Genomic DNA, 11005 nt, shown 5'->3' with positions numbered 1-11005 from the left:
TCCTCTGCCTCTATACCCCCCTCCCCCTATCCCTCGCAGCTCCCCCCTCTCTCCCCCACAACTCTTACCATCGTCCCCCCCCCCTCCACACCTCCGCCCCACCCCCACCTCTCCCTCCCCACCACCTCCACCTCTTCCTCCCCCCTCCACACACTCCCGAGGGATCTGAGAATTCCGGGCCAATTTCTTAACGATTCGGTGTGTGTAACAGGGGGATAGGAGAGGATGTGGATTCGTAACCTGGCTGTGCTTGGTTGCGCGCGGCGCGTGTCTGTGTGTAGCCTCGTGGTGAGCAGCACGCCCGCGCCACGAATCTCACCAACCGGGTTCGAAACCCGGCCTCGGCCAAACATCGGCGACGTGTCTGTGATCGTCCAAGGCGGTTCTTGGGCCTAACGCTCGGGCGACTCAGCCTCGAGTTGAGTACGGTGGGCACTGGGCAGAGAAGAGGCGGCCGGGCGTAGGGTCCGGCCCCATCACCACCCAGCCCGCTGTGCGCTGCGCTGGAAGGAAGAGGTGCTCGCTAACGACACTTGTCCCAACAGCCTGCGAAGGCTACACGGGGGATCATTGTGTGTGTATTCACATAATTGCCTGTTTTGTGTGATATCTTCACTTGCGACTCTATCCAATTTAGACTTTTTGAATCCACATTGTAGCGTCTGCCTAATTGTGTGTGTGTGTGCGCGAGTGATTGTGTGTGTGCGCGCGTAATTGTGTGTGTGGAATTGACTAAATGCCTGGGTATATGTTTGTTAGCGATTGTGTGAGTGGTCGAGATGTAAAACGTACGTGTCTTAGGTACGTGTCTTAGGTGTGTGTGTGTGGGGTGTGCGGTGTGTGTGTGGTGTGTGTGGGGTGTGCGGTGTGTGTGTGGTGTGTGTGGGGTGTGTGGTGTGTGTGTGGCGTGTGCGGTGTGTGTGTGCGGGGTGTGTGGTGTTTGTGGGGTGTGCGGTGTGTGTGTGTGGTGTGTGTGTGTGGGGTGTGTGTGTGTGGGGTGTGTGGCGTGTGCGGTGTGTGTGTGCGGGGTGTGTGGTGTTTGTGGGGTGTGCGGTGTGTGTGTGGGGTGTGCGGTGTGAATGCGCACGTATTGTGATAGGCGAAGAGTAAAATCCTATGTGTCGTGTTCATGTGTGTAGGGTATGTATGGTCTCTGTGCAGTGTCTGGTGTGCAGTGTGTATGATATGTGTGTAGTGTGTGTATTGTCTGTGTATAGTCCCTGTGTAGTGTTGGTGCGTAGTGTGTATATAGTCTGTGTGTATTGTCTCTGTATAGTTTGTGTAGTGTTTCTGTATATAGTCTGTGTGTATTGTGTGCATGGTTTGTGTATAGTTTGTGTGTAGTGTGTATATAGTCTGTGTATTATTGTGTGTATAGTCTGTGTGTGCAATATGTGTTCTCTCTGCATACAAGCGTGCATTATGCGCATGTATGTGCAGCCTATGTGTGTTGCATGTATAATCCGAGTATATATCTCGGGTGTAAGCAAAACAACAACCATCGGTAAACCGGTAAACGTTTTCAGAATCGGTTACCGGTTCAGAAAATCAGGAACCGCTACATCGCTTCCAGTGGGATGCTTGTGTTGAGGTGCAACTGACGACGCAGACACGGTTCTTGAGTAGGGGCGGATGCCAAGGTTTATTAAGGGTTACTGCCAGTAACTTATTAAAGGCTTACGCCTAACAGGTGACAACCCTAATATCTCCCCAGGGGAAAGGGTACTGGGAGGTCCCTAGCTCCACCCAGGCTATACGTGATCTTCCCCCAGCACGGACCGAGGGATCATTCAACTCGGTCGGCCGGGTGAAGTATCACTCTCGCCTGGCGCTGATTCCCCCTACCCTGGATCCCGACTCCCTAACTCTCTCCGTTCCTGGCCCTTCGCGACGACCCCCTCTACGTCATGGGTTCCTCCTTATATCCCCCGTAACCTTTGACTTCATCCATTCTCACCCCCCTGAGTGACATGACGTCCTCCACTACTCGTCTACACTTGTAACGAATGAGCTGATTGGCACAGCAGCCTAAGTTACCGCGTCGTGCGGATGCCACCCCCGTGTCTCAGCGGAATAAAGGTACAACAGCATTGGTAGGTTCATCGCTTTAGACATTTCTGTACGTGTGGGAAAACCGGTACATCGTTTTTTTCTTTCACCGATAAGTTTTCATTCGGTTACAGGGGAATGCAAAAAAAAACAGATTTTTTTTCTTTTTTTAGCAACCATAATATATTGTGCACATATTACCTGGTGGTGATGTCGTAGCTGCCGCTGCGCCAGTTGGTGGTCGTGCACAAGACGAGTTAACAGCAACAACAACAACACAATCGGCATTAACACTGCTGCGGTCTTAACATGAAAAATACATAAAAGACACCTTAAAACTACGAAGAGCCTTTTTTTCCAAAACGTCGCTTATTATACATTTAGTTTCCCCGTTGCCATTAGACTATTATTGCTCAGACTAAAATTGCTCATAGAATAACATTACACATAGACTAACATTGTCCATAGACTAACATTATTCATATACTAACATTGCCTATATAATAGCATTGCTCATAGGCTAACATTGCCCGTAGACTAACATTGCCCATAGACGAACATTGCCCATAGACTAACATTGCCCATAGACTATCATTGCCCATAGACTCGCATTGCCCGTAGACTAACATTGCCCATAGACTAACATTGCCCATATACTAACATTGCCCATAGACTAACATTGCCCACAGACTAGCATTGCCCACAGACTAACATTTCCCATATACTAACATTGCCCATATACTAACATTGCCCATAGACTAACATTGCCCACAGACTAGCATTGCCCATAGACTAACATTGCCCATATACTAACATTGTCCACAGACTAACATTGCCCATATACTAACATTGCCCATAGACTAACATTGCCCATAGACTAACATTGCCCATAGACTAACATTGCCCGTAGACTAACATTGCCCGCAGACTAACATTGCCCACATACTAACATTGCCCATAGACTAACATTGCCCATATACTAACATTGCCCATAAACTAACATTGCCCGTAGACTAACATTGCCAGTAGGCTTGCTGTTGATGTTGTATGGAGTTGTTGAGTCTGGCCGGGCCAGCGTTGGTAAAGGGACGCAGCTCCACCACTCTTCACTCAGGCCAACCGGAGAGCACTGATGTAGATATTTTGTGACTTCTCACTCTAAGATGATGCCATTGTACATATGCATCGACGTGTGTGTCCATATGAGGTTAATGGTGTGGGGATCGGTCGTGTAGCGGTTTGCGCTACGCTGCGCTACGAACCCGGCGACCCGGGTTCGATTACCCCGCTCACGGCCAACACCGGTGACGATTATTTGAATCGGTCCTGGGCCTCCCCTAGGTAGACTCGGCCTCAAATGAGTACCTGGTGCGGTGTGTAAACATCGCCACTGGCGAGACAAAGGCGGCCGGGCGTGTTGTTGGCGACCCACTCCCTCGTGTGCCGTTCCCGCCTTCATAGGTGCTCGCTAACAGCACTTGTCCCAACACTCTGTTAAGGCTACACGGGAGAATCCTTGTCTTTGAGGTTAACGGTGAGTGTTGAGTAGTGTCTGCGTGTAGCGGCAAGCGCGTGTCTGCGTGAATCCCCACATCAGATCCCTCGCTCTTATTTAGTGGACCGTGCGTCTCTTGGGTATTTTGCAAAAATCGCCGCGGCTTTTGATGCCGCTTAGGACGGGATAAATAGGGAGGGAGGGAGGGAGGCGAGGCGCTGGGGGATATCACACGCAAGGAGGGAAGGGAGGAGGAGGGGAGGGAGGGAGGAATCCGCATATCCCGCCTTAATCAGATCAGAATCACAATCTGTATTTATACCGGAGGAAATCCGATGAGCTATGAAGCTCTTGTTGTCACATGTCCAGTATGGCGCGGGTCCGCAAGTGCGTTGTCCGAGAGAGAGAGAGGGAGGGATGGGGAGGGGGCAGCGTCCCAGAGTTGTCGGTCTGCGTCGATGCCGTAACGAAGCGCGCCCCCTGTGCCGCACGCTCCGTGCAGACCTCAAGGTGGATGCACGGTGCCCGTGAATGTGCGGACGATGGGAAATAAGGGAGAGGGTTTGAGGGTGGGGGGGGTGATAATAGCGGGGTGGGACGGGGTAAACTCTATGGGGCGGGGGGGAGAGAATGTCGAGGGGGAGTCGAGGGGGTTTGTGCCCAGTGTTGTGTCACGCGTGGTGTGCGTGCATTCGCTGTGCTGCGCTGTGCGCGTGTGTGTGAGTGTTGCTAATTTCTCACTGAGCGTGGCTTTCTTGAGTCGGTAGCCGCCGTGTCCAATGGTCACAGCCGTAGGCCAGGTGTATACTGGACGCAGTGTGCCGGGTGCGGACGTATCGCACTGTGGAGGTAGCGAGCGTTGGTGGATAGACGCGCGAATGTCGTGAAGCGCCCTTCCCGTGGGTGTCGAGGACGGTATCGTGACCCTGGCTCGCCACGAGAAGGCAGGACAGAACGTGGACTAATCGCCATCTGTGTCCATCTGTACGGGGGTTGGAGTGTTACCCCCCCCCCCCCCGCGCGTGGGGTTTTCTACGAGTGCTCCGTTTCCTACCACTTATAAAATAAACACGTGACTTTGTTTAAAACACCTAAGTCATACGACTCATTTTTGCATTTCTGGATTAACGCGTAGGTAAAAATAAGTCATACGTGTATACTGGATGTGGTATGCCGGGTGGAGACATGTGTCTGTGATGTGTCTATGTTTTGCTTCCCAGTAGTGTCTGTATGTATATACAGCGTGTGTGTGGTGTGTACATGTATAGTGTCCCAGTAGTGTGTGTGTGTATACAGCGTGTGTGTGTGGTGTGTACATGTATAGTGTCCCAGTAGTGTGTGTGTATAGAGCGTGTGTGTGTGGTGTGTACATGTATAGTGTTCCAGTAGTGTGTGTGTATACAGCGTGTGTGTGTGGTGTACATGTATAGTGTTCCAGTAATGTGTGTGTATACAGCGTGTGTGTGTGGTGTGTACATGTATAGTGTCCTAGTAGTGTGTGTGTGTGTATACAGCGTGTGTGTGTGTGTTGTGTGGTGTACATGTATAGTGTCCCAGTAGTGTGTGTGTATACAGCGTATGTGTGTGTGTGTACATGTATAGTGTCCCAGTAGTGTGTGTGTATACAGCGTGTATGTGTGGTGTGTACATGTATAGTGTCCCAGTAGTGTGTGTATACAGCGTGTGTGTGTGGTGTGTACATGTATAGTGTCCCAGTAGTGTGTGTATACAGCGTGTGTGTGTGGTGTGTACATGTATAGTGTCCCAGTAGTGTGTGTATACAGCGTATGTGTGTGGTGTGTACATGTATAGTGTCCCCCTAGTGTGTGTGTGTGTATACAGCGTGTGTGTGTGGTGTGTACATGTATAGTGTCCTAGTAGTGTGTGTGTGTGTATACAGCGTGTGTGTGTGTGTTGTGTGGTGTACATGTATAGTGTCCCAGTAGTGTGTGTATACAGCGTATGTGTGTGGTGTGTACATGTATAGTGTCCCCCTAGTGTGTGTGTGTGTGTATACAGCGTGTGTGTGTGGTGTGTACATGTATAGTGTTCCAGTAGTGTGTGTGTATACAGCATGTGTGTGTGGTGTGTACATGTATAGTGTTCCAGTAGTGTGTGTATACAGCGTGCGTGTGTGGTGTGTACATGTATAGTGTCCCAGTAGTGTGTATGTATATACAGCGTGTGTATGGTGTGTACATGTATATTGTTCCAGTAGTGTGTGTATACAGCGTGCGTGTGTGATGTGTACATGTATAGTGTCCCAGTAGTGTGTATGTATATACAGCGTGTGTGTGGTGTGTACATGTATATTGTTCCAGTAGTGTGTGTATACAGCGTGTGTGTGTGGTGTGTACATGTATAGTGTCCCAGTAGTGTGTGTGTATGCAGCGTGTGTGTGTGTGTGTACATGTATAGTGTCCCAGTAGTGTGTGTGTGTATACAGCGTGTGTGTGTGGTGTGTACATGTATAGTGTCCCAGTAGTGTGTATGTATATACAGCGTGTGTGTGTGTGGTGTGTACATGTATATTGTTCCAGTAGTGTGTGTATACAGCGTGTGTGTGTGGTGTGTACATGTATAGTGTCCCAGTAGTGTGTGTGTGTATACAGCGTGTGTGTGTGTGTACATGTATAGTGTCCCAGTAGTGTGTGTGTGTATACAGCGTGTGTGTGTGGTGTGTACATGTATAGTGTCCCAGTAGTGTGTATCTATATACAGCGTGTGTGTGTGTGGTGTGTACATGTATAGTGTCCCAGTAGTGTGTGTGTATACAGCGTGTGTGTGTGGTGTGTACATGTATAGTGTCCCAGTAGTGTGTGTATACAGCGTGTGTGTGTGTGGTGTGTACATGTATAGTGTTCCAGTAGTGTGTGTGTGTATATACAGCGTGCGTGTGTGGTGTGTACATGTATAGTGTCCCAGTAATGTGTGTATACAGCGTGTGTGTGTGGTGTGTACATGTATAGTGTTCCAGTAGTGTGTGTGTGTGTATATACAGCGTGTGTGTGTGGTGTGTACATGTATATTGTTCCAGTAGTGTGTGTATACAGCGTGCGTGTGTGGTGTGTACATGTATAGATTCCCCGTAGTGTGTGTATACAGCGTGTGTGTGTGTGGTGTGTACATGTATAGTGTTCCAGTAGTGTGTGTATACAGCGTGCGTGTGTGGTGTGTACATGTATAGATTCCCCGTAGTGTGTGTATACAGCGTGTGTGTGTGTGGTGTGTACATGTATAGTGTCCCAGTAATGTGTGTATACAGCGTGTGTGTGTAGTGTGCATGTAGCCTATGTGTTTGTGGTGTTTGTAGGTACAACGTTCTGTGAACATGTGTCGCTTGCGAAAGAGGAGTACGTGTATCATGTTTTCACGTGGCGTGTTCTGGCCCCTAATTTCTCACTGAATATATTTCCCCCCGATCACCGGTAGTCTGGATGAGGCATCTGGAAAATATACTGGATGTGGTGTGCCGGCTGCGAACGCACCCGGCTGAAATGAAGGCCTGTGCGCGTGTATTACGTGTTTCGTGTATGCAGCGACTCTGTATATTGTGGGGAGCGGTGGCGCGGTGGTTAGCACACTACGCTACGAGCCTGGAGAGCCAAGCTTAGGTTCTGCTCGCAGCCAACACCGAGTGGCGATTATCTGAACTTGTGCTGAGTCTTCCCTAAATCAAATCAGCCTCAAATAAGCAGATGGTGCCGAGGGAAAAAAAATCAGCACTGGGAAGACAAAGGCGGCCGGGACAGGCGCTAGCCACCCATCTGCCTCGTGTGCCGTGTTGGCTTTTCACAGGTGCTCGCTAACAGCACTTGACCCAAAAGTGTGGGATCTTCGCCTTTCTTCTTTTTGTATTTGCGTGTCGTACTGTATGTGTATCTTCGTTTGCATGTGTGTATATGTGTTGTGTATACGTGCATAGTGGGTATATGTGTGTGTGTGAGTAACATAGCAGCGGCTGTGTCTAATGCATGCAGTCTCGTGCATGTGTGCACAGAGCGCGTGTGTGTGCATGTATGCATTGTGTGGTACCGTGTCGCGTCTATAACCTTACACACATCGCGGGTATTAAATTTAACAAACGCATGGTCTGTACGTACTAAGGTCCCTCGTATGGTCCCGCCGTGCGTTGCGTTACCGTAACGAGCCCCGCTCGGCGCGATCAGGGGACCAGGGCGCACCGCGCTTCATCCAATCAATCCCCTTCGCGCATAAGCGGCACCAGCAGCAGCAGCAGCAGCTGCAGCGGCGGCAGCGGCGGCAGTGGCAGATGCATGCATGGCGGGGTCTGCGGAACACAGAGAAGAGAGGAGAGAGAAGAAGAGAGGAGGAGGAGGAGGGGGCGAGCGAGCGCGGGCGGGTGGGCGGGCGGGCCGTGGGAGGGGGCAAAGCGGGCTGCTGAAAACCAGGAATTCGCCGATGCAGTCTCAGAGTGCGGACGCGAACCCCTCGCTGTAGCGACGACTCCGCAGTGCTCGTCACGCACGCACAGACGAACGGACGGACCGACGCACCCGGCACGCGCACCGACACACGGACGGGAGAGCTCGCGCGCGCGCGCGCGCCGTGCACGAGCGCGCACCCCACGACCGCCGACGAGGACGCGCGCGCGATGAACGCGTGAGCGAGCGAGCGAGCGCGGCGTGCGAGCCAGAGAGAGAGAGGGAGAGGGAAGCGTGCGCGTCTGCGTGAGTGGGTGAGCGAGCGGGCGAGTGGAGTGCGTCCGCGCGTGTGTCTTTCCGTGTGCGTGCGTGTGTAGGAGCTATTGCTTATCCGGGCAGAGGCCGCGCGCACGCGTGCGTGCGCAAGTGAGCTCGCTGCCGTGAGTGAGTGAGCTGTGTGAGAGAGCGAGAGAGAGCGAGAGAAGTGTGTGTGTGCGTGTGTGTGAGAGAGAGAGAGAGCTGTGTGAGAGAGTAAGAGAGAGAGAGAGATTGAGAGAGCCGCTGTCGGTCGAGAGACTCCGCATCCCGCGCCCTCATGCACTGCTCTGGAGCGCCGCCCAACCCGGCCGCCCTGCCAGCCCTGGGAATGATCCCGCACCCGGCCTGCGCCCTGGCTTTCCTCTACATACAGCAGGTGAGCACGGCTACGGTAACAACGGCGACGTTTCGGTGGTGGCGGTGGTGGTGGCGGCGGTGGTGGCGCAATCGCGAATCCCGTGCACCGCCACGCTTGGTGAGAACCTCTCGCGCCGCGCCGCTGAGAGCCCTCGCGAGCAGCCCCCGCCGCGGGGGTTCTCGCCGTGGTCGCTCCGCGTCTCACGCGCGACGCTCCGAGCTCGCAGCGTTGCGAGTGACTTCGCGGTCGGAGCCACCGTGGGTTGGAGGGTTTCTGTGTGGCGCGCGCGGTCTTTATTGTACGTTTTGGTAGATTTTTTTCGCGAAGAAAATATTTATTTTCTCGTTAGGGTTTTAGAAATTGTTCCGATGCGAGCCGGACCGTGGTGTTGGCGGTGGTGATGATGATGATACAGCCAAGAAAGCGACCGGGCCCTGTCTTCGTTAGATACGTTTCAGAGGAGCCGGCGTCATGTTTGTAACTGGGACGTTTCAGTCGAGTTAGGGCCAAGCAATTATGATGAACACGTGCCCGCGGATCGGTAATACTTTTATTGGTTGGAGCATGCGGTGCAAGCTGAGATGTTGGACCAATGTATAGGCGTAAAAAGACGGATTTTAATTGCCAAATATGGTGCTGCCTGTGCCATGTATACGATGAATGTGTACACACACACGCACACGCGCCAGACCGCACGCACGCCTGCACTCACGACACACATAATCATCATCACAGCCCCGACGCGTTTGCATATCGCAAATTGCGCATTCGCGTAACGCTCTCTTTTAGTGGCATATTATATGACTCCGCCAGCCCTCTCCAAATCCCACAGATATGCAGCGGTGGCATTTCTCACCATTATAGAAGCGTGCAGACACACAGAGAGAGAGAGAGAAAGCTCAAGCAGGAGCGAGAGAGAGATAGGAAGGAGTGGGTAGATGTTGTATTGGGATGGCAAGAGAGAGGAATCCTCCTTGGGTTTTCCGTTTTTATCGCCGTTCGCAGAAGAAGAAAAAACGTTGAGCGATGCTGCCTTAATTGGGGCCCCGAGTCCTGGGCGCCCTCGCACGGGGCAATTCAAAAGCGCTCGGGCTGGTCCGTTGCGTTAATAATACATGCACAAATAAATGCATAATAACCGCGCGAAATGCAATGTTCCGAAGGCGAAACTTGATCTGCCATGCGCGGTAATTAATCAGCGGCGCGGATTTTTTGACGGCCCTCTTCCTCCCTCGCAACACACACGCACACGCCAGCGAGCGAGCGAGTACTCGCGTGCCATGAACACACGCGCGTACGCATGCATTCATACACGCATACACGCGCGCAGACAAATATCCTCCGCATAACCTCAACAGACTGTTGGGGCAAGTGCTGTTAGCGAGCACCTTTGATGGTCGGCACGGCCCACGAGGGATTTGGGTTGCCAGCACAGTGCCCGGCCGCCTTTGTCAACTCTAGTAGCGATGTTTACACATCGCACGCTCTAGGTATACTCTTTAGAGGCTGAGTCGACCTAATGGAGGTCGGGGACTGTTTCAGATATTCGTCACTGATGTTGGCAGTGAGCGGAAATTGAACTCGGGTCGCGGGGTACGTAGCGCAGTGCGCTAACCACTGCGCCACAGCTCCTACACAGATGTACACACACGACAACACACGTTTCGACACACGTCTAGATACGCTTTCATACACAGCGACTCAACCAGACACACGGCCACATACACACGTATGACATACACACAATGGACCAAAGACAACGATGCCCTGTATAGCCTTTAACAAACTGTTGGGGCAAGTGCTGTTTGCGAGCACCAATGAAAGCCGGAACGGCGCACGAGGGGGTGGTGTGACCAGGAACCACACCGGGCCGCCTTTGTCTCCCCAATGTCTGCACACTGCACGCACGCTCACACTCACCCGCGAACGTGTCCACGGTTGCATTTTTGTACTCTCGTCTCGGTCGGCTAAAACCTCAGGGGTCAAGCGGAGCCGTCCCCTCCTGCCTCTCTCCCCTCCCTGCACCCCCCCTCCCCCCTCAGCTCCTCCGAGTCTGTGAATTCACTCTGTCGGAAACGCGCACCGCACACCACCGCTGATGTAATTCCTCACCCAAAAAAATATCAAGTGGAGTCTTAAAGGTGACCCACTCACCTCGGCGTGACGCAGTGCACGAGCGCGCGTGTGCGCGTGTCAGTGCTTGGGCGCGCGCGCGTGTGTGTGTCTGTAAACGAGTGCGTGTGTGTGCATGTCATGTCAGCCAGTCATCTCAGTCAGGCAACCCATGGCACCTGGGTCTGTTCCGTGACCTCCTGTGAGCAGACGTTCGACACTTCACTTGGCCTTAACGTGCACATAGCCTGGCACAAGCGCCGTGGTGACGTCACCGCCACTTAGTTG

The 11005-nt window shown here is 52.4% G+C and overlaps 1 protein-coding gene and 1 long non-coding RNA gene across 9 annotated transcripts in view; one reads left to right on the top strand and one right to left on the bottom strand.

The window, feature by feature from the left end:
* Positions 1 to 1615: 1615 nt before the first annotated feature.
* On the bottom strand, positions 1616 to 7873 carry LOC142929184 (uncharacterized). The gene is made up of 2 exons (XR_012945395.1): positions 7686 to 7873; positions 1616 to 4470 (listed from the first exon to the last, which is right to left on the bottom strand). It is a non-coding gene; the product is annotated as an uncharacterized LOC142929184 (long non-coding RNA).
* Positions 7874 to 7974: 101 nt separating this feature from the next.
* LOC116946199 (RNA binding protein fox-1 homolog 1-like) overlaps positions 7975 to 11005 on the top strand; it is a 191884-nt gene continuing 188853 nt past the window's right edge. For 5 of the 8 annotated variants that reach the window (XM_032961168.2, XM_032961167.2, XM_032961165.2 and 2 more), the window contains exon 1: positions 7977 to 8623. In XM_032961168.2, the coding sequence (XP_032817059.2) occupies positions 8525 to 8623 (99 nt within the window). In that variant the 5' untranslated portion in view covers positions 7977 to 8524. Of the gene's footprint in view, positions 8624 to 11005 lie in introns of all 8 variants that reach the window. The other 3 variants (XM_032961166.2, XM_076069887.1, XM_076069888.1) reach the window with 2 other exon arrangements.

The sequence above is a fragment of the Petromyzon marinus genome, chromosome 26 (assembly GCF_048934315.1).
Source record: "Petromyzon marinus isolate PM22_M1 ecotype Great Lakes invasive population chromosome 26, UKy_Petmar_22M1.pri1.0, whole genome shotgun sequence".
In the NCBI taxonomy this organism is placed as follows: domain Eukaryota; kingdom Metazoa; phylum Chordata; class Hyperoartia; order Petromyzontiformes; family Petromyzontidae; genus Petromyzon; species Petromyzon marinus.
This window is presented reverse-complemented; position numbering and strand designations above follow the sequence as displayed.